Source organism: Chiloscyllium plagiosum, unplaced genomic scaffold (assembly GCF_037043375.1).
Source record: "Chiloscyllium plagiosum isolate Xiang-an unplaced genomic scaffold, Cpla_swu_hap1 HiC_scaffold_25, whole genome shotgun sequence".
Lineage (NCBI taxonomy): Eukaryota > Metazoa > Chordata > Chondrichthyes > Orectolobiformes > Hemiscylliidae > Chiloscyllium > Chiloscyllium plagiosum.
Window position 1 is genome coordinate 45706174 of NW_028270163.1, and position 24612 is coordinate 45730785.

General features: G+C 37.6%; 1 protein-coding gene across 4 annotated transcripts in view; it reads left to right on the plus strand.

The window, feature by feature from the left end:
* Positions 1-24392, plus strand: part of cyth1b (cytohesin 1b) — a 232773-nt gene extending 208381 nt beyond the window's left edge. For 3 of the 4 annotated variants that reach the window (XM_043714921.2, XM_043714920.2, XM_043714923.2), the window contains exons 9-13: positions 161-273; positions 11175-11253; positions 12524-12595; positions 18740-18894; positions 23352-24392. In XM_043714921.2, coding sequence (XP_043570856.1) covers positions 161-273; positions 11175-11253; positions 12524-12595; positions 18740-18894; positions 23352-23430 — 498 coding nt within the window. In that variant the 3' untranslated portion in view covers positions 23431-24392. The remainder of the gene's footprint in view (positions 1-160; positions 274-11174; positions 11254-12523; positions 12596-18739; positions 18895-23351) is intronic. The other variant, XM_043714919.2, reaches the window with a different exon arrangement.
* The last annotated feature ends 220 nt before the right edge of the window (positions 24393-24612 follow it).

Genomic DNA, 24612 nt, shown 5'->3' on the forward strand with positions numbered 1-24612 from the left:
AAGTAATTTTGTAGGAAACTGTTTCAACCTGGACAAGTACATTCACTTAAGAGTAGCTGGAGATTTAGATATTTACAATGGTGCTCATAAATGTTTGTTAACAAACCTTAACCCTGTTAGTTAGTAATGCATCTGATTCGTTTTGCTATTTTATTAACAGAATCTGTATGAAAGTATTAAGAATGAACCCTTCAAAATTCCAGAAGATGATGGCAATGATTTGACTCATACATTTTTCAACCCGGATCGAGAGGGCTGGCTCCTCAAATTAGGTGAGTTACTTATTCTGGTTTCAGGAGAGCAACTTTCTCATTGACATCATAATTTCATTACCATAAATCTGTCGTATTGTGTGGTGTGAAAATATGTTGGTATACTTTACGAAATTAGCTTGCAGAAATTTATAATGCCTGGCAGCGAAGAGAGTACTTTAGCATTAGAACAGCAATGTATTAAAATCATATAACATCCCTACAATGCAGAAAGAGACCATTTGGTCCTTTGAGTCTCCACCGACCCTCTGAAGACCATCCAACTCAGACCCAGCCCGCCTACCCTATCCCCATAACCCTACATTCACCATGGATAATTCACCTAGCTTATACATCCCTAGATACAGGGCAATTCAGCATGGCCAATCCACCTAGACGGTACATTCTTGGACAGTGGGAGGAAACTAGAGCACCCATTGGAAATCCATGCAGACATAGGAAGAACATGCAAACTCCACACAGACAGTCACCTGAGGCTAGAATTGAGCCTGGGTCCCTGGGCCACCGTGCCGTCCGTAAAGTACGAACTATTGGAAACTTGGGCTGAATGTTTTATATAGATACAGTAATGCTTTGGTTAATTATGCATTATACAGATAATACAAATTTTAAATTCAAAATAAATGAAGGAAACTTAATTCACAGTATTTTTAATTGTCGAAGAAGTATTAAATAATTTGTCAATTATTACTCAGTTGGTTCTTTGAGTCAGAAGATTGAAGGATTGATTTCCACTCTTGAGGCAAATTTTGGCTGATGCTCAATGCAGCACTGACAGAGCCCTACATTATTAGATGTATCAACTTTTTCCATTCAACATTAAACCAAGACCTTGTTTGCTGTCTCAAATGAACATAAAAGATTTCAAGGAACTATTCAATGAAGAGCAATGGAATTGTCCTGTGTTCTGACCAGCATTTAAATCCCCACAAATTTAAGTAATAAATAGACCATATAGTAATTCTCGAATTTCTTGCTGAGCACAAATTGGCTGTCACATTTTCTCCGTTATAACAGTGAATACACTTAAAATATCTAAGTAGTTACTTGACTGTAAATTGCTTGGGGATGGCTAGAGGCTGGCAAGATGCTGTATGAATGCAACTTTTTTTGTTTCTTCAATATATGAAGAAATAGTGTACCAGAGAAAGCTTAAAAGATGTTTTATGCATACTCTAGACTAACCGTTCAATTATGAAATGCCCCTATGAAGTCAACCAGCACTGCATTTCTCATGCTTTTCCAAAAGACTGGACAAGCCTTTAATTTTGCTTACTTAATAAATGGATGGATCCATTTATGGAGCTTTGTGAATAGGTTCTAAATAGAACAAAATAAAGTCTATAATTACTAAATTCTAAATTGCATAGAATAATGTAAAAGAGATAAAAACCAAAATGTCTATATAAAACTAATATTACAAGAGTAAGTAATAGTATCGCAAGATATTGCATATATTGGAATTTACTCAGATCTAAAATTAAAAGCTAATCTATCACTTTTATCTATTCAGTTTCAACAGGCTAGGCATCAAGCATATTTTCAATGTCTGTTCTGAAGAAACAAAACTTTTGCCTGTTGGTGAAATTAAATTGTTAATTAAGTTTAAATGAGTTACTCTTTATTTCAAAAGCTGAGTATTTAAATATATTTCACCATTGAAAGTGGTAATATTCTGCCATTCACCTGTGAGTTTTGAATCTGAACCAAACTGTGATGGAATGAAAACTTTTTTCTTGCTGGCTTAAAACAAATTTGAGTAAAATTAGTACATATCTAAATAGATTGGATCTACAATATTAAACCTAGTGACTTTAACATAATTCGCAATTATATCTTGAGAACCAATAAAAGGTGTGAGGTGCAGAAAAGTCCATTATGATATAGTTTGAAGTATCCAACTGACATTGAGAAAGAATAGAGGGAGCTTTCTGCTATATCAAATAGCTCCCTCTATTTCACCTTAATCTGACCTAAGAATGCTTTATGTTGGCACTAGCTTACAAGAGAGGAAAATATATTCAATGTTTCACAATGGCAGCCTTCATGAAATGCAAACAAATGTTTTCCTCACTTAGAAATAATTGCATGTTTATCCTTAAAACAACTCATATTGTGTGTATATTAATGCTAAAATTTCAGTGATGTAAATATTTAATGTTCTTTCTCTACTGAGTAATTTGCCTTTACTTAAATGTACTGTTGATGGTGGATAAACAATGTCAATATAAACCTCAAAGATTTTTGCAGCTTCTACAACCTGAAGTTGTTTTTATGTCACATCAAGTCTGAAACTATGCATAACTAAGATGAATATTGGGTGTGTTCTATGGACAGATAGATTGAAGATCGCATAACTTGCATAAACTTGAAGCATAACATGAACACTTGGTCAAGGAACAGTAATTGCTATTGAGAAAAACATTTAATTATTGAATATATAACTGAGGGTCATATGAAAATATGATTTAGGAACAGAGTAGGCCAATCTTCTCCTTGAACCTGCTCTGTCTTTCAATAAGATCATGGCTGACTTGATTGCTCCACCTTACCTGCCCCTGATAACCTCCACCACTTTCCCCCCCGCATCAAAACTCTATCTACCTCTGCTTTAGGAACATTCAAAGACTCTGCTTTCACCACCTTTTAAGGAGTAGATTTCCAAACACACTCAACCACCTTTGAGAAAAGATTTCTCCTTAGCTCTGTTACAAAGATGACACCACATTTTGAAACAACAACCCCTAGTGCTAGGTTCTACAAGAGAAAATATCCTTTCCACATTCAACCTGTCAAGATCCCTCAGGATTTTATATGCTCCAATCAAGTCAGTAATAAACTTTAGTGATGAAGTTACCAATTGTACCAATTAGATATATTATTGAGCATAACTGCTGGAAATACCAGTAGCAGGTTGATTTATTGTTGTATTTGGGATTAGTCACTCATAGAATGTTTACAAGGTATCACAAATTTATTGATGTTTTTTATGATGTGACATCAGAAGGCATAACTTAGTTGTCCTTGACTGAGGGAAGAGTGAAGATTTTTGTGCTGATAATCTGAAAAGCTGAGTGGGTTACAATATCAGCCCAGCATTAATAATATCAGCAATTACAATACATGCAATAAAGTGTTTTTTTCATTTTGATTATTACATACATTTCAGTAATTTTGCTTTGCCTCCTCATGTTTAAATTTGTTTTTCTTTAACCCTTTGAGCAATCCAGTCTGGCATCTTTGCACACTCATCTGGCAAGAAAATTTTTATTAGATAAAACAGACAATTTGAAAGATGCAAAATGCCTCAGAATACAGTTGTGACTCCTTAATCTGACAACATGTAGTCTCTAGGTGACTACATTTGAGATTTTTTCATAAACAACTTAATTTCACAGAAAAGATGGTAGAAATAAAGTTTATCTGGTTTTCTTTTGTTACTGCAGCTGCTTTACAATACTGTAGAGTTAAAGTCTCAAAGAAGAAATTCAAAAATGAACAATCTGTTGACACCACATTGAGTTCTTTAAGTATATCTGCTGATGTCACAGCTTCAGGCCTCGTATCAATGCAAAGATTTTACCTATTTGAATTGAGTTTGTCTTTGACAGTGAAGATGTTTATTTATAAGCTGATATGCCATTCCTTTTCGATACATGAAGCAATAATGGCCATCAGAAGTCCTGTAATGATCAGTGGCCAATGTCATTGTCGGGTTAACCAGAATAGGTTTGTGTGACTGTTTGTAATAAACTTTATGAAAGCACATTAAATTATAACCAAAAATAATGTACAACCCACTAATGAAGATGAGTTCCAATACTTGTTTTACAAGAAGAAACGTTCTGAACTGTGAAGCACCCAAGACATGATACTCTTGAACTTGCCAGAACTAGGGAGATAATCTGTTATTTTTTATCAGGGTGATGTTTTGAGCATTTATAAGGCCACTTTAAATGAATTGTGTAATATTCAACTGGTTCCATACATGTGAAATTTAATTTTTGTTTTCACATGTGAAATAGCAAGGTTGAAATTGTCAATAATCCATAGTTAAAGAAAAGGTAAATGATGTTCATAATGAACTAGGTCTAGATTTTGTGGTGATAATGGTGATAAACTGTCAGTGTTCACCGTCATCACTCCTTTAAAACTGTTAATCACATCTACACATCTACATAGTCCACACATGCACAGTTAAATACTAATGTCCAGAAACTGCTATCAGTAGTTCTGTGTTTCTCCAAGTGATGTACTATTGAGCTTCTCCAGACTATAATCAATTACAAACAATTGAAATGGCAAGAACATCTTATTTTACACTCTTAGTCTCTCTTAAAGAAAAGTCTTGAAAAGGCCTCAGTTTGTTAAATGAACTGCACCATGACTTTTTAATCATATGTTGAGTGTAGAATTAGTGATAAATAGCCTCACAGCCCTGAAAAAGTAATCTCATGTTTATTGAATGTCAACTTTTTCCTTATGATAGTAAATTCCATAGGCTTTTAGATATTTTAAGGATTACCTATGGTTTCTTATCTTTCGCCTTAATCCTGTGTGTATATCCCAGTCAATTATTTTGCCATCTACAAAATCTAAAAATTAAAATGAGGGCTTTAATTGTATACTCTTCCTGATTTGTTGTCTGTGTGAATACTTCACTGTGATTTGCTGTTTACCTTGATGCTTGATGACATCATCATTGCTGGATGCAACGAGATCCACTTGACTTGGCAACAGAAACAAATTGACGTTGGAAACGTATCACTAACTGTTTGTGAGCTGATTTTGAAGTCAGTAATGTCTGCTGTTGCTTCACTGCTGACCCCAAAATCCAGCCCATTGAAAAGGTAAGATACAACTTTAGAGTATTTAGTAGGAGTTTTGCCAGTAAAAACCCAGTATGGAGAAAAAGGAGACAGTTTCTCATGCTTATATTTCAAAGCAACGTCAGTTTATCAAGTCACTTCTGCAATTCTAGTACTCAAAGGGTTAATTTCTGAAATTAATTTTGTTTTCTTTTTAATTTCTTCCCCCCCCCCCGTTTGGTTGTTACATGACTGGCTGTCTTTCCTTATACACACAGGAGGTATGTACCATACTGACATGTAGCTAATTGTGCCCAGGGTGCTGCTGGTCTTTGTCTTACAGCTGGTGGTAGAGGTGTGCTGCTTTCATTAGCGGGTGTTCTTTAGCTATATGCTACATGTGAGCTTACAGTAGCAGTACAGTGGATTACTCTTAAATACATAAATAATTATATTTTTCAATAAAGATGTCCTTATGTTAATTGTTCAATGTTGAATCTCAAAAATGATCTGTGCTGTATATTTGCTTTTTATTTTAATTAGTTATAATTAACCTGTTGAAATGTAAATACATCATCTATTCCACTTTTAGCAGTGGATCAAACAGAATTTTGCACTAAATGAAAGATGTAACAAGCAACATAGTTAAATATTCACACAGATATTATGTATTTAAGTGTTTCCACTGTACTGCAGTGTTGCTTTATCTGGTGATCAATCTGTGGCCTTTGTTTGACAAAGACAGTTGCTTTTGCACTGCCGTACTGATTTTTTATCCTAATTGTTCTTCAGATTCAAAGAATTGTTTCGTAAGTGGGAATATTCAGTACCTTCATGGTGAAGATTAATAAGACATTTTACAAGTATGATAAACTGAATGCTTGATTCTTAAAATTAAGCAGTGTTTGGCACAGTAATATACATCAGATTATATGTATTCATATCTAAAAGAATGAGATATATTGCATAGACTTTAAGTTGGCTTCCCATTTATTTCCAGCAAGGCAAGGATTTTACTTGACAGAATTATTTCTTCCACAGGCTTTTAATTTGTGATCACTAGTTACTGTGTGATTTGAAATATTTTTCAAAATCCAGATTTAGTTGTCAGAGCTCCAACTGTTTTATGTCTTAATTGTTAATCGTTATCTCTTACTTTTAATTGTTTAATTAATTTAGCAAGTTACCATTAACATATGAGTCCTTTTTTTGTCAGTGGGTTAATATTCTGGGAATCTAGACTTATCAACCTGTGGGACAGCATCATCACAAGAGTTGAGGAGGGTTTAATGGGAAGATTCAGTATGGGTATTAGCAATGAATGCAGCCTCGACAACATTACCCAAATGCTAAGAACATGACAAAATTGAGAAGGAAATGTGCAGATAATTCAAGGCAAATGAACTAATTGCATTGCTCATTCATACACCCAGCAGTGACATTATGGGCTGAATTCCCACTTCACAATTCTATGAGTAGTGCAACATAGTTAAATTGTACTAAACATGTATGGAATGAGCTGCCAGATGAAGTGGTGAAGGCTGGTACAATTGCAACATTTAAAAGGCATCTGGATGGGTGTATGAATGGGAAGGGCCGGGTGCTGGCAGGTGGGATTGTGTTGGGTTATCTGGACAGCATGGACAAGTTGAACTGAAAGGTCTGTTTCCGTGCTGTACATCACTATGGCTCTATGTCTCTAAAATGTAAAAAGATCAATATCAGATTAATCTGATTTTTGAAAAAGGTATAATTTTGAACATCCTTGCTCAGCAAAATGATAAAGAATGCATTTCAAGATCTTGCATTTGAACGGGGCTTGAGTTCATATCTTTATTCTTTTAATATGTTTTTTCCTCCCAAAACTGATGGTTCACAAATGTATCTGTTAGATAATTGCATACACATTTTAGCAAAGCAAAATACACACACACTCTGGAGCCATGGTTAGTTGTCCTTCAGCTTAATTATAATTTCAGCTTCCACTAATTAAAAAATACAAAATTCACTTAATTGGTAGTCTTTCCTTCCTTTTGATTTGGTCTTTATTATTTTCAAAGATAAAAAAAATGAATTGGTTTAATCAAAATACTCTTGTTGCTTTCAATAAAATATATTCAAATTAGAATTTTCCTTTGAATTAGTTTGCAATAGAAGTTGAACGTATTGTTTAGTTACAAAAAGTGTGTTTGAATTGATTATTTTTCAAATAAAGAACTTAATATGTCATAAATTTCATAATGTTCCTTATGATTATAAACATGCAATATTTTACTTTAAATTAGCATGTAAATTCAGTTGACATCATAAGTCATCCTTTTTGTCAATCAAATTATAACCCATTCATTCACAGTTAAATTTGAAATAGTTTTCTCTACCTTCTCAGAAAAATCATTTCACAGTTTGAGATCCCTTACACCACATACTTAACTCAGCCCTAAGGCATGGTTAAGTGAAATGTTATTGAATAGATGACCAGTGGATCAAAACTTCTTTGGGATTTTTCACTTTATCCTCAACCCTTGGAATGTTTGCCGCCTTGTCTTTTGGGAGCCTCCAAAGCTTTGTTAGAAACTAGAAACCCATCTTGTGAAGATTTCATGTCGAACTTTCAAAACCAGCTTCTAGTCAGAAACAGAGTATGAAGAGTATTCTGTCAGTTTTCAAGATAAGATCTACATTTACAAATACCTTCATGACTAAATGTAAAGATTCCATATTCTCTGTTTTGTAAAATAGTTGAATTTTCCCCATTATGGTTCAAGACTTCAGCCAACAACTCTGTTTTTACTATAGTTAATGGATCACATTAATTTGGTGTAAAATATTTGAGTTTTCTTTTACATTTAGCTCTGATTATAAAGGCAGAGTTAAGCAAGACATAAATGCTTCAGGACAGAGAACAAAGTATCATTTCATTAATTTATTCTGTATTTTCATGATCTGCAAAGTATGCATTATTCGTAACTCCTCTTAAAGGAAATTATTTATTTAACTTAACTCCAATTTTAAAACTTTCCTCATTGGCATGAGACATTAGCATGTGCCCTACACACTGGGCTACATTAACAAAGGAATGGGAAACCATAGGTTACCCTCTTTATTAAAATATATCGCATCCCTCAAAAAATCTGAACACTTTGTATATGAAAGCACAACCACAGTAAAAGGTTAAGTCACCATAATCCTACTGGACCATACAGAGACTGGTGGTGAATTAACCTGAGGGTCACCAGGCCTCGGGTGAGGTTGAGAAGGTGCAACTTTCACTGTAGTCTCAGTCAGTGTGAGAAGTGAACCCATGTTGTTGGGATCACGCTGTATCGCAAGCTAGCTAGCCATCCAGCCAACTGAGCTAACTGATCCCTGAGAAACCATACTATTGCCCGAAGCATTACAAAATTTAATAATATGAGCAAGACAAGAATTGTGATGTTAAGAAACAGTGCACACCTATTTTGTAAGAGACATTTTTCAGTTCTGTCTTTACATTACAGTGTAGGATAAATTATTCTCAGGTCCTTCACTAATAATTTAAAGATGATGAGAATAGCTTTAGGTTTTCTCACTTTTCCCTCTCTCATTTTCACCAATTATTCTGTATAGATGGTTCAGTTGCAACTGAAACTTCCTTTCTTAAAAATCAGAATAAATCCACTTTGCACCATTTTGTACACACTGCATTTCTGTGCTAATGTGAGTTCAGCTCTATATCGCATATTTTTCTGTGTACTTTGAAAGAATAGCATACATTGTTTTTAAACTTACCTGTAGATATAGCAGAATAACATGTTTTGACATTGTGTTGCTGAATTTGGGAAGTATGAAAGAAAAGTTCTTCATTTTTTTTATAAGAAAAGGAGACCAAGTCCATTATTTTTAAAATTCCAATTTTACGTAGTAGGGAAAGAAAATATGGAAGGTCTTTCCAAAAATGCTATTTGTCCACAGTAGGAAATTCTGATTCTTCTGGAATTTGCTAATTTCTTATCCCTAATGCCCAAATGATAGTCCAGCCTTTTAGCGGAAAATGAACAAAGGTTTAGGTTGCTGCACTTCATCTGTGTTATTCGGCTCATTTTCTAGATGGGCACTTGGTGTTGTACAAATATAAAACTTATATGCTTTAAATTAGGAAGGTACTTTTTGAATAATTCCAAGCAGCAAGCTCTGATGACTGAAAAGCTTTACTTGCTTTTATATTAAAGAATAGATAAGACTCTTTTTATAGAACTGCACAAGTGTAGTTCTGTTGTGGGTCTGACTGATAGTTTGACACTTTGTTTCTTCAAATAATTGAGAGAAATTATTTGTTCCATTCAAAACATTATAAAGCTCATGCAAACCCATGACCCAGTAATGTTATTGTAATGCAGTTTTGATTTTGATCTAGTTCTTGATATAATGTATTTAGTTTTATAATTTCCCTGAATTCAAATAACAAGATGTTTGAATAAATAACTTGATTTTTCAAAAATAACAACTACCATAAATCATTTAAATTTGTTCCACGGAAATTTCATTTGATCTTACTTCTTTTAGACTGGCACATGAAACAATGTGAATAGAATTGAAGACTGCATATTGTGTCATACTGTAATGTGCAAGAAATTCATTTATTTTAGGATAAAATTGATCCAGATATTCTTAGTTGTATGCTTTGCTGGAAACTAGCTAGAAGAATCTCAATACCCATTTGAGACAAGTTTATTTGGATCACAGAGTCATAGAGATGTCCAGCATGGAAACAGACCCTTTGATCCAACATGTCCATGCCGACCAGATATTCTATCTAATCTATTCCCATTTTCCAGCACTTAGCCCATATCCCTCTAAACGCTTCCTATTCATATACCCATCCAGATGCCTTTTAAATGTTGTAATTTTATCAGCCTCCACCATTTCCTTTGGCAGATCACTCCATACACACACCACCCTCATGCTCAAATCAAGATGACAAATCTCTACAATTTCAGTAGATATTTTGACTTTATTTTTAAAAATTACTGTGTTTCAGTACACCTATATTTATTTCATACTTTTCCAAACAAGCTTTCCATGCCATCCTGTTCCAGTTGGATTACTGCAGTGGATTTCCTTATTTTTTTCATACCATATATTCAACTCAGAACTCAGCTCAGAGCTAATGAAATAAGTTGTTGCTAATGAGCTATTATTGATCCCCATCAAGCCTTGGACATGTAAGCATGAGTTTGGGAAATAAAGTTAAAAATCACACAGCACCAAGTTATAGTCCAATAGGTTTAATTGGAAGCATTAACTTTCAGAGTGCTGTTCCTTCATCAGGAGGTTCCCTAATTTCAGTTTCATTTGTGTCTTTTTTTTTAATAAGGTCAAACATTATTGTATAATAACTATTCCTTCATCATGATATTAAATGTATAGAAAACATGCAAGTGATGAGAGTGACAAGGAGTGCAAGCTGTAAAACATTTATTTTCTAGCTTGTTTGGTCCAAAACAACCTTTCAACTAATTTACTTTATGTGCAATGCAAGATATTAAACAGACAGTACAGATGTACCTCTCTCAACATTTAAAAGGGGATCTAATTTTGACATATACTGCCTTTAACATTTTTCATTAATCATACTTGTTTCTTTTATTTCAGTTAAAGGAGTTCATATTTCCATGTTTTGTCTTTTCTTTGTGTGGATTAAATTTGTCTTTTTTCTAGCAGCAGTTTTATCGAGGAATCTTTGACATTTAATATGATCCTGTGCATGACATGTATTGTCAACTATAGATACAAATCATACTACCTCTTTCTGGGCTATTCATCTCCAAGCATTGCCTTATTTTGTGTCATATTCTCAGTTTCAGATTTTCCACAATATTCACCACAATTTCATAAGCTAATAATGAACTTAAATTCTTTAGTCCAAGCAAAGTTAATGTATCCTTTTGAATCAGCGGTATTGTCACAATTGCATGCAGAACTTTGGGAACTGCCAAATTCACTAAACAGTGTAGCAATCAAGAGGCCAAGCTGTGACTCAAGCTTCATGACAAGTTGTGAACTTTTTGAGTTTTCTCTTTTTTTCCTTTCTGCCAAATGCTATATCTGTCAATACAGGTGGAAGAGTGAAAACATGGAAACGACGTTGGTTTATTCTGACTGACAACTGCTTGTACTACTTTGAATACACGACGGTGAGTTAGGAGAATTTTTAATTTTCGTAACTGTGCTTACCTTCTTACTTGAATTGTGCACCATTTTTAAAAGAGAGGATTGTACAATGAAATTTCTGTTTTTCTGTTCATCTGGTTATGTAGCTATGCATACATTAGCTATTGAAGAGAATCCAGTGGCGAAGGTTCAAATTTTTTGTACAACCCAAAACTAACTGAAGGTGATTGCTATTAAATTTAGGCATTTTTCTTTTAGTTTCTACTTAGGCAGACTGAAGGAGTGGACATTTACTCAATGGGAAAGTCAGTAGCAGCCATGTCCCTAGGGTGGGAATTAGTTGGGATTGTAGGGTGGTTCTAATAGAAGTCACTGACTGCAGGTCAGGATTCACTTGGGACAAGGATTGGCAACCAAAGGTCAGGCATCAGGGGAACTGAATTGGCAGTTGGTAATGCAGCAATCTCATGCTCATGGAAGAAGACATCAGTCCCTGGGATTGGGTGGAATTCCATTCACTGGACTGAAAATACCCATTTGTTGTCCCAAATTTGCTTATCTACTCCAGCAGTGAGCCTTAATTTATCTTGATGCATTTGTACACTTTATCAAATGTCAGATACTTACTTTTGTGTTTGACCAAGAACCTCAAGCTGGAAGTTACACGATACTGCTGATAGTTTGAAATTTGGGGCTAAATTTGATGCTTCGGAATTGAATTTTGGAAATAAATTTATGAAATTTTTATATTGTTGTCAGCAGCTACTACACTTGAGGTGTGGTTGGAACTCTGTTGAGAAAATGTTGAAAGACTTTAATATATTGCTGTGATGGAGTTTTTCTGTAAGAGTGGATCTTGTTCTTTTTTTAATGCAGGCTATTTTACCTGATAATTTATTGAAAACCTAGACAGATTTCCCAAGATCATAATTTAGTGGTAAATTATGGATGAATATAAATTAATTAGCTAACTTATTATAAGAAATTACAAAACTTCTTTTTACTTCCTTCTATGCACATCTCCCTGCACCGATACTTCTTCCATCTTAATAGGTTGGTTAGAGACCTTGAGGTCATGTCAGACAGATGAACACAATTGAAGCCAGCAATGACTTTCCCCATAATTTACCTTGAGGTGTTAAAAGACAATTTAAATTTTGACCATTACTATATTTTCAAACGTAAAAAGTAATGCATGTTATTTGTCTTTACAAGTAATTGCATTAAAATGTAAATTATACATATATTAGTTTTGATTTAATATTATTCTTATTTGTCAAAATTATTTCACAGGACAAAGAACCCAGGGGCATTATTCCACTTGAAAACCTCAGCATCCGAGAAGTAGATGACTCCAAAAAGCCAGTGAGTTAATGAGAAATTTTAACATTCTAAACATTGCTTTATTATCCCAAATTTATTTTTTGTATATTAAGTCAAATTCCTACATTGAATTAATTATTCCAGCAATTTTCTCTGAGATGTCAATATTCCACAGAAGAGAATCTGTCTAATGTTAAATGGTCTGAAGTGTAAGTGAAATGTGGCTAATACTGTCATAAAATAAATATCCTTCCTTTAATAGAATAGAAGGAACTAGAACCTGGAGCTGAAATTTCCCATTCATGAATAACATGGGCAATGCTTGTGAGCAATGAGAGGCCTATTTGCAAGCTTTTCCATCTTATTAGTACCTAATCTCTATTCATTTATATGCAGTTTCCTATTCTCCCAAGCGCTGGAAAGAAACTAGACGACAAAATATCTGACATGAAAGTTAGAGCAGATAGCTTGCTGCTCCAGTTCTCTGCTTGCTCCATCTTGGACAGTAGATTGCAACATCCCTAGGTACACACATAGGCGGCAACCATCCGCAACTCCATCCATAGAAGTTGACATGACACAGTCTGACTCACTTCATAGAGTTCTCTACTTCAGTATGGCACTACAACATGTAATGCTACCCTTCATTGTAATCCTGTTGCCAGGCCACTACACACGCACTGATCTCATGGATTGGGTCGTGACGCACCTAAGGGCCCCTGCGTGCTCTCTTAGCACTTACTTTACACCTATTTGGATGCTCACAGTATCTCTTCCAGCCCATGTCTTTTTGCGCTTTCCTGCTTCATTCAGAACGTACCGGCTCTTTCCTGCTTCATTCAGAACATACATTTCTGGCTTGTCTTGCCTTTTAGCACAGACGCAAATCCAGGCAGATCGTCATAGTTGTCAGCAGTTATCAATCAAAGGTGTGCACATGTTGGGGGTACAGTACTGTGCGACATCAGTGTCATACCTATACCATGTGCTTTGCAGCATGCACATATGCGGCGAACACGCTTGCTTCAGCAAAATTGCCATGTCCAACAGTAAAGTCTTCAGTAAAGTCAAATGGGACTGTCAGCAATTAGGGATCACGTCATGGTCAGTGAACAGCAGCATTTGATCTCAGTCTATGGGCTTGAAACAGTAATTTCATTAGATGGCGTAGTCAGGGTATCAGATTTCATATCACTATATCATGCCGTGGCCATGAGTCAGTTTAATCTTAAAAGGGCAACTCAGCATATAAGGGAGGGAGATGCAGGGGTGATGTGGAAATGACTGATTGACAATCACAGACACCTTGGCTTTGACAGGGGCACAGTCCGGCACATTGCATGATAAGGCTAAGCAGTAGAGCTGGGGCTAAGGGTAACGTTGCAAGATGAAGATGTATATGAATGAGTTAGGTGAGAATCAGTGGAAGGTTAGTACTAATCAAGTTGACTGGGAGTGCAAGGAAGAATGGAACATTGAGGTTTGGGGTTGGAGGAAACAGACCTTGTGTATCAGGCTGAGTCTGGGACTCACTCTGCCAAATGCAAACACCTTGACTTTCATTCTTATCCAAATCATAAATATGCTACAATGGCAATGGAAGATGGCTGCTTCGACACAAGGAATGAGTGGCATTTAATTTTCTCTTGAGCATGTGTGTTCTACTTGTGAGCAAAATTATGTTTTTTAAGAGACAGCTATGTTACTTAGGTACTTGATATATAGTTGCAGTCCAGCTATAAGGAATACAAATCCTGGTTCATAACACTACACACTTCACCAACAGAAAAGGGTTCCATTCCATCCATATAAAAGTCAGCTGTGATCATCAGTACCGCATCTTGAAAGTTTGCACCACTTATCCTGGTGACATGAAGTGTATATCCTTGAGAATGCTCATGTTCTTATTTTACTTGAAGGACTGGATGCATTACATGAATAGTTACCGGAAGACAACGTTTATAATCATGGCTGATAGCTCCATTATGCAACCCCCTGACTGAGGCAATGTTAAAATATAGCCTATTCTTTGATCAGGGCTTTCATGAAGCAAACGAAAAGCCACCTGAAGATGATGGTTATGTATGTGGATCAGTCTGGGGTCCTTACAGTGCACTGCAGACAGAATGTGTGATGTAATGTTTTCATTTTGTGATCTATATGACTGGAGCAGGCAAAGGGGGGATCTGCAGGTAACTGAACAGCTGAAAGGGTAACAGCAGTCTTCAGAGAAGGAGGAGGATATTGACCGGGGGAACATCATTGTCAGCCTACAGTATCAGATGCAACAAGATAGACAGGACTTAATGACATCCAATTCAAATAGATATGATTTGTCTGCAATTGACTGTAAATTTGTTGCTGCTCAGAAGGAACATAGTCTTTGTCTGTTCCCAGAAGCAACTGATTTTTTTTTAAACAAAACAGAAATTGCTGGAGAAACTCAGCAGGTCTTATTTATTTGATTTATTCATGATCATGTGTATTTTGTTACAATGGAAAATGTTGTATAGTTCACAACTTCTGGCATCATCTAAAGACACAGAAAATAAACCAAAACATTCAATATAAAAACAGAAAAATGAAGAATTAAAGAAAAAGTGTTCAGCATCTGTGGAGAAAAAGCAGAGCTAATAATTCAAATCCAATGCCCCTTCTTCAAAGTTCAATTCTTTGTATTTACATTTCTTTTGCAATTGTTCAATAAAAGTTAATATTATCAATTTGAAAGCTTACCAGCATGAGATGCTCCCACATTGAACTGTGAGAAGATGTGAGGTTGCATTGCCTGTTAAATAAAGAGTGGCATTCCATTATCATGAGTTCTAAGATGGTATGGCGCTAAGGATGGGTGGCCTGTGCAGATTGTTTGTCATTGTGACAGTAGTTACAAAATTCAATCAGATAGGTGATGAAGTAAAGTAGCAATAAATTTGTGAATTCTATTGACAATGAAGTGCAAATACCTGTGTCAACTATGTGTCCTCAAAATCTTCCCACTTCCACTACGTGCACCGTGAAAGGCAGCACCTGATTCACAGCACTTGACCAGTTGCTTGGCCAAGCTTTAAATTTGACATTGGCACCTGAAATCCAGGGAGGTTCTGGCAGTGGTGCTTACTTTTGCCAATGGCGAGCACACTGCAGTGTAAGCGAGGATCCAAAGGCAAGATGCACACAATGTGGTGAGCAGCAGAAAATTGCTTGGAACTCATTAGTGCTCATGGAGATAAACCCACCACGAAACTACCCAAACATTGCCAATCAGTTAGTTTTTGATAAAATTCAGCTGATAGAAACTGCAGTGATTTTTTGAAATGCCTCCTTTGAAATTGATAAGTCACAATTTTTCACAAGTGGTTTGGCTCTATTGAAATCTCAATTAAATTGCAGAATTTCATCACTGGTTAGTTTGTTGATTGTTGCCCTTGTAATGACCTGATAATGACCATATAATCTATCTATGTGATATTGATTAAGGGACAAATATTAGCCAGGATCTATTAATGATTAGATATTAATAGGGCTCATCTTCAAAATGGTACTGTGAAATCTATTCTGTCCAGCTGAGAGGCAGATAGGGTCTCATTTTAAACTGTGATTCAAAAACCACTTCCAATCATACATTACTCCCTCAGTAAAGCTGTATCAGTATTGATTTTCAAGCTTGACACCTGAAATGGGACTTGAACTGATGACCTTGTGACTCAGAGAGGAGAGTACTATGAACTAAGATGCAGCTAATATGTTGAAGTCACTGATGTTGAATTGAATTGAGTTGGATTGAATTAATTGTCATGTGTACCGAGGTACAGTGAAAAGCTTTGTCTTGCGAGCAATACAGGCAGATCACATAGTTAAGTAGCACAGATAGTAAATAATAGGTAAACAGTGGCAAAATCAAAAACACAGATGCAGGTGAATGTTAAGTGTTTGTGAGTCCATTCAGTATTCTAACAACAGTAGGGTAGAAACTGTTACGAAACTGGCTGGTGCGTGTGTCCAAGCTTCTGTACCTTCGGCCCGATGGTAGAGGTTGTAGAAACACGATACCAGGGTGGGATGGATCTTTGAGAATGCTGGTGGCCTTTCCTTGACAGCAGGCCTGGTAGATGGATTCTATAGATGGGAGGTTGGCCTTTGTGATTGTCCAGGCCGAGTTCACCGTTCTCTGTAACTATCTCCAATTTTGAATAGTCCAGTTGCCATACCAGGTATTGATACATCCAGACAGAATGCTGTCGATGGCGCACCTATAAAAGTTGGCAAGAATATTCACCGTCATGCCAAATTTCCTCACCTGCCTGAGGAAGAAGAGACATTGTCGGGCCTTTGTAACCAGTGCATCCATATGAAGAAACCAAGAAAGCTTGTTGTGGATGACTACTCCCAGGAGCTTGACACTCTCCACTCATTCCACCTATGTGCTGTTGATGTGTAGGGGGTGCAGGAGTAACATCCTGCTGAAAGTTGATTATGAGTTCCTTGGTTTTGCTGGCAGTGAGAGCTAGGTTATTCTCAGTGCACAATTTTTCTAGGTCTTCCACCTCCTGTCTGTAGTCTGTTTCATCACCATCTGAGATTCGACCGACTATGATGGTGTCATAAGCAAACTTGTAAATGACTAGTCTGGTATTTAGCGACGCAGTCATGGGTATACAGTGAGTACAATAGGAGGCTACGTACGCACCCCTGGAAGGCTCCAGTGTTGAGTGTTAGTGAAGATGAAATATTGTCCCCAATCTTCACTGCTTGTGGCCTGTGTGTCAGGAAACTGAGGATCCAGTTGCAGACAGTGTGGCTTAGTCCAAGATCTGTAAGTTTATTAATCAGTCTCAAGGGGATAATAGTGTTGAAGGCTGACTGTCGTCAATGAGTAGGATTCTTATATAGCTGTTCTTGGTGTTAAGATGTTCCAGGGAGGAGTGAAGGGCAAGTGATGTGGCATCTGACGTGGATCTGTTGGTCTGATAGGCAAATTGGGTCAAAAGTAGTGGGGAGGCTGGAGTTGACTAATACTATGACCAGGGCCCCATTCCTGAAGAAGGGCTTATGCCCGAAACGTCGATTCTCCTGTTCCCTGGATGCTGCCTGACCTGCTGCGCTTTTCCAGCAACACATTTCCAGCTAATACTATGACCAGCCTTTCAAAGCACTTCATGTCCACTGAAGTTAGGGTCACTGGGCGGTAGTCATTGAGACATATTGCATGAGCCTTCTTAGGCACAGGGATGATGTTGGCCCTCTTGAAAAAGGCAGGGACAGCGGCTACTGCAGGGAGAGGTTGAAAATGTCCGAGAAGACCTCTGCCAGTTGATCTGCGCATGCTCTGAGTGCACAGCCTGGTACTTTGCCTGATCCCATCACTTTCCTTGGATTCACACAAAGGAAAACTGATCTGACCTCTGATGCAGTAACTGTTGGGATAGGTACGTGTCAGAATAGGTGTTACCTCTCCACTGAAATTTTGCTCAAAACCAGCGTAGAACGTGTTGAGACCATCTGAGAGGGATATGTTATCGTCTGCTATCTTGCAGTGTCTCTTTTTAGAATCTGTGATGTCATTCAGTCCTGTGTTGTAAAGCTGCTCAGTACAGAGACTTGGGAGGAAAACAATGAACAGTGACATCTAAGTTAATTTTATATCCATATTGAGAGATCTGGAGAGTCAGCTAGTTCTGACAGCTAGCATGTGATTCAGAATAATGCCAACACTATGTCAGCTAAGGCAGACATGGGGCCTAATCCTTCTCTGTGTCTTTGAGAGTTATGGCAATGGCAAATCCATTACTGGTAGAGCTGTTTGGAAAATGGTTCAGGATGAAGCATCAGCAGATAATAAACCAAAGGCCCTGCGTTCAGAAATAGAAATTAATTGAAGAATGCTCAATAAAAGAATAAAGCAATTGTAAATTCAAAATCAAAATCTGAGACAAAAAACAAGAAAATAGTGTAAAAGCATGACAGACCATTCAGAATCTGGGGGCAGAACAGTACACAAGCCTCATCCTGATGATTATAGGTTGCTTGATGACAGTTGCTTCAAACAATTCAAAGCCTTGTTCAGTAAGTTGGAAAGTAGAGATACTTTTTAAATGGTATAAAAATATGATCTTACATGAGTAGATTTGTTAGTTCTAAATTTCTTTAGTTGTGACTTATCATTTTTTTTTTCATATTTTTCAGAATTGTTTTGAGCTCTATATTCCAGATAACAAAGACCAATTTATCAAGGCCTGCAAGACTGAGGCAGATGGACGAGTGGTAGAAGGAAGTCATACAGTTTACAGGATATCTGCACCAACCCCAGAGGAAAAAGATGAATGGATAAAGTGCATCAAGTGAGCAAATAGTTAAATACATCATTCTAATAAGAGAAACTAACAATGACTTGAGATTTTTAACACTCCAGTGCACATGCTAGGAGTGAGCCCAAACTATTCTGGCAACCTGCCTAGTGGTGGTTTAACAGTCAGTGGGCCTTTCAGCTAATTGAGATTTCAGTTGACTTGAGCTTCCATTTGGGATGGTGTCCTATCTCCTATAGTTGCTGGCCAGTCAAATAGTTGGAGGTTGTTTGATGCTGCTGGAATCATTGGCCACAGTTAGGACAGCGTTCAGTCATCACTAACATCCAGCACTGGAACCAGATACTGAGGTAAGTGGGAGAATGAAATGGGGGCTGTCACTTTGGGCAGGCTGGCAGGCACTGGCACGGGGAAGGGGCCATTATGGTTGAGAAGGTGAAAAGCAGGGATAGAAGGGCCTTGGATGAGAGGATTATTGATGTGTCCAAGGGGCCCGTAAAGGCTGTCCAGCTTCACATCTGATGTCAGTTTCTTCACTGTGAAAAACATTGCAGTGGGGCTAGAAAGAGGCCCTTAATAGGTCACTATATGGACACTTAAGGGCTCAATTAGTCCACAAGTGCTTTAGATCACTTGTGGACTAATTAAGCACTTAAATACTTAAGGCATGATGACTAAGACGATGTTCTTCCTGCATTTCACCCTGCCCTTGGAAGCATAAATTTCAGCTTAAAGTTATTTGTACTTATGAATCATTCATGGAATCTGTGCATTGCTCGCTAAACCAAGTTTTATTGCCCTAGAGGTGATAGTGAACTGCTTTTTTCAACCATTGCAGTCCATGGGGTGTAGGGAAACCCACTGTGCTTTCAGGAATTAAGTTTCAGAATGTTGACTCAGTATCACTGAAGGAGCAACATGTGATTCGGTTCCAAGTCAGGATTATTTGTCACTTGGAAGGGAACTTTCAGATAGTGATGGGGTCCTGTACCTGCTATCCTTGTACGGTTGCAGCTTTGGAAAGTACTGTTTAAAAAAAAACAGGATGAACTACTTCAGTGCATCTTATGGATATTGTACACTGCTGCTACTGTGTCTTAGTTGGGAGGCAATGAAAGTTAATGTTGGTGGATGTGAAGCTAATCAGGTTTGTTGCTTTGCACTGGATGGTGTTAAGCTTCTTGAGTGAGGTCAGAGCTGCACCCATCCAGGCAAAAAGGGAGTCTTCCATCATACTCCTGACTTGTTTCTTGAAGATGTGGACAGGCATTGGGGAAACAGCAGGTGAGTCACACATTGAAGAATTCCTAGTCTCTTTCTGATTCTTGTAGCTGATGTATTTATATGGCTGGTCAAGTTCAATCTCTAGCCAATGGTCACCCCAGAACATTGACAGTGGAGTATTCATTGGTGGTAATGCCGTTGAATGTCAAAAATTGATGGTTTGATTCTCTTTTGATGAAGATGCTTTTTGCCTGGTACCTGTGTGGCATGAATGTTACTTGCCACTCATAAGTTTAAGCCTGGACTTTGTCCAGTTTTAGCTTGAATGTTGTCCAGGTATTGTTTCATATGGACTGCATTACTATCTGAGGGTTGCCGGTGCTGAACAATCAGTCATCAGCAAACATCTCCACTTCTGGACTCGTTTGTGGGAAAGTCTTTGATGAATCTGCTGAAGACCATTGTGATAAGGAAACTAGGATTTGAGGATCTCCTGCATTGATGTGTGTGGCTGAGTTGGTTGACATGGAAAACCATTTTACAAGTCACATAACACCAGGTTATAGTCCAACAGATTTATTTGGTAGTACTAGCTTTCGGAGTGCTGCTACCTGATGAAGGATTTTTAAGTTTGTCCTGTTGCTTGGTAATGTGTTAGCAAGGCTGGATTTGTTTTTATTCATTCACGGAATGGGGGCACTGCTCTCAGGCTAGCATTTATTACCCATTCCTAATTGCCCAGAGGGCATTTAAGAGTCAACCACATTGCTGTGGGTCTGGAGTCACATGTCATCCAGACCAGATAAGTATGGAGGTTTCCTTCCCTAAACAACATTAGTCAACCAGATGGTTTCTTTTCAACAGTTGACAATGGTTTCATGGTCATTATCAGACTCTTAATTCCAGGTTTTTTCTGAATTTCTGAATTTAAATTCTACCATTTGCGATGGCAGAATTCAAACCTGGGTCCCCAGCGCCTGAGACCCGGATTCAATTCCCGCCTCAGGCGACTGACTGTGTGGAGTTTGCATGTTCTCCCCGTGTCTGCGTGGGTTTCCTCCGGGTGCTCCGGTTTCCTCCCACAGTCCAAAGATGTGCAGGTCAGGTGAATTGGCCATGCTAAATTGCCCGTAGTGTTAGGTAAGGGGTAAATGTAGGGGTAGGGGTATGGGTGGGTTACGCTTCGGCGGGTCGGTGTGGACTTGTTGGGCCGAAGGGCCTGTTTCCACACTGTAAAGTAATCTAATCTAAAGAACATTATCTTCAGAACTGCCAATTCACTCTTGGTGATTGACTGTGAAGTCCCCCACCCAGAGTACATGCTGTGCCCTCAGCACCCAGAGTGCATCTTCAAGTTCGTGTTCAACAGGGCAGAGTACTAAGTTATGAACTAAGGAAGAATGGGTAAATGAGAATCAGTAGGAGGTTTCCTTGCCCATGTTTGGTCTGATACTAAGAGGCTTCGTAGGATCCAGAGTCAATGTTGAAGACTCCAGTGGCAAATATCCAATCTCTCCCACTGTGCCTTCACTTCTGGTGGGTCTGTCCTTTCAATGGGGCAAGACATATTCAGGGATAGTGGTGGTAGTGTCTAGGACATTGTCTTTAATGTATGATTATGGGAGTATGACTGTCTGGCTGTTGCTTAACTAGTCCATGGAACAGCTGTCTTAATTTTGACACATGCCTCCAAATGTAGGACTTTGCAGGTTGACAAGATTTTGTTTGTCATTGTTGCTTCTATTGCCTAGGAGAAAGTGAGGACTGCAGATGCTGGAGATCAGAGCTGAAAATGTGTTGCTGGAAAAGCACAGCAGGACAGGCAGCATCCAAGGAACAGGAGAATCGACGTTTCGGGCATAAGCCCTGAAGAAGGGCTTATGCCCGAAACGTCGATTCTCCTGTTCCTTGGATGCTGCCTGACCTGCTGCGCTTTTCCAGCAACACATTTTCAGCTTCTATTGCCTAGGTCAATGATAGATATTCTGTCTGATTTCATTCTTTTCATTGGTCTTTGCTAAGTAGTATGACATAACTGAGCAGTTTGCTAGTGTATTTCAGAGAGTAATTAAGAGTCAGTCACATTGCTGTGAATCTGGAGTCACATATAGGCCAGATCAGGTAAGGATCGCATTTTCATGGCAATCAGCAGTGGTTATGTGGTCATTATTTGGTTCACTTTTATTTCCATATTTGACAGAATACAAATTTCACCATCTCCATTGTGGATTTTGAATTTATGCCTCCAGAACATTAAACAGGGCTTATGTATTAATAGTTGAGTGACAACATGATTATACCATTGCATTTTACAAATGCATGTGCTTACTTGAAACACGTGATTAGCTTTTGCAATAGTTTGGGGGTTTTTTTGTCGCTCTTTCACCAAAGTTACAGTAACCAGGCAGAAATTTCCTTTTGTGAACATGTACTGTTATCACATTTCTCTTTTGAATATAGGGCCACTAAGATCAGCGTTCTTCAATAGCCTTGTTCAGCAAGTCCTGGTTCCTCATCTTGCCCCACACTGTCCTGTTATTCTGTTATTCACTTATTCAAGTGGATAATTGCACTGTCCAATGTATTGTGTTAAAGGGCAGTAATGAAGTGATGACTGTTTAAACTAATAATGATTGTCTTTTGAAGTCATATGAATAATTTGATGAAGTATTTCCTGAGAAAAGGGAAGGAAGCCTCCTGATAATTATCACATTACTCCCTAACTCCCAACTTGTTAGTTAAATCAGCACTCCTCCATGTTGAAAACCATTTGGCTGAAGCCCACTTGATTGGTACTACATCCACAAAGCATACCCTTATCACTGACACTCAGAAGCAGCAGTGTGTACCATCTACAAATGCATTGCATAAAATTTACTGAAGTTCCTTAAAGAGCACCTTCCAAGCCCTTGACCATTGCCATCTAGAAGGACAAAGCCACCACAATACATAGAAATATCAACACTTGCAAGTTGCCCTCCAAGTCACTCCTCATCTTGGAAATGTATCACAGTTCTTTTAGTGTTGCTGGGTCAAACTCCTTGAACTTCCTCCCAAACAGCATTGGATGTACCAACATCAAGTTTGCAGCCGTTCAAGAAAGCTGCTCACCACCACTTTCTTTAGGGTAATCAGAAATGGCCAATAAATGCTAGCCCAACAAGTGAAACCCACATCCCATGAATGAATAAGAAAAAAGGGTTCAATGTAATGAGGTTTCTTGTTTTAATTGTTTAATATTCTGTCTCACGTTTTGTTTCTTATAGGGCTGCAATCAGCAGAGATCCTTTTTATGAAATGTTGGCAGCAAGAAAGAAGAAAGTTTCCTCAACTAAGAAGCATTAAAATGACAGCATTACAGCTTGAATCAAATATCTAACATTGGCCATATGACCTAAGGAGGTCTGTTTCCAAGTGTCAGTAATAACCACAGTGCATTCTGGGGCTGACTACGTGCTTGTGCTGGAGAGAAGTTGATGCAAGTTAGAAGGCTCTTAATGAGCTTATGCTACTTCCTCCTCAACAAATGAGGAGATAGTTTTTACTCAGCAACCTCTCAATATTTCCCTCTACACAGCTGGTCTGTGAGTGTAGGGCTCCTACTTTACCTCCTCAAAGCTTTATAATTGTGATCAAGAATCTCTTGATTTAACATTTTTCTGTTGCAAGGGGCCTATGATTCTATCAGCTATATACAAAAGACTGTCATCTCTGAAGATTCGTGTCAGCTGTTGTGAAATAAGTATAAAGCCATGAAAAATGGACTTGTCAAAGTTGGTAAGGCCAGAGTTTTAATGCTAATGGACAGCTCGATTGGAATTAGGTACTTTGACTAAGGTTGATGATGAGTTGGGATAGAGAGAGTCCATTCAGTGGAGTTTAATGGAGAGAGATGTGTGGTGTCAAAAGAATTGGAAAATGAGAACACCTGGAAAGAAGGCAGCCACATTACTACTGAGAATATTGTGCAAAACGAACTGTTTGTCCATCAGATGATACATTTTGACTTAATTTTTTTAACTGAGGCTATTTGTTTGTAGATGTTTCACTTTTCCATATTGTTTTCTATTTTTCAATGCACTGGTAGGTAAATACAGAAAAAATGAGATGACTAAGCAGTATTAGTCTATTTATCAGAGCTGTATATACTTAATGTATAGATTTCTTTTTGGATTATTTTGTATTTGTTCAGTTCATTTTAAGTTGTGTGATAAATTGGTGTCAGTAATTTTTTCATCATTTACCATTCATACTTGTAATCTAGTACTGACAAACCAGGTCAAATAAATCCAATTCTGTGTAATGAACTTGGAGATGTGTTTTACTGTACTCTATTACATTTCTTTATAATTTCCCAGGACATGGCCGTCACTGATTGGGTCAGTGTTTGTTGTCCATCTGTAGTTACACTCCAGACGATGTATCTTCTTCAAATTATGTAATCCATACTCTTAGAACGTGGGTTCTAGGATATAGACCCAGTGGCAATAAAGGAACAGTGATTTATTACAAAGTCAGGATGACGGA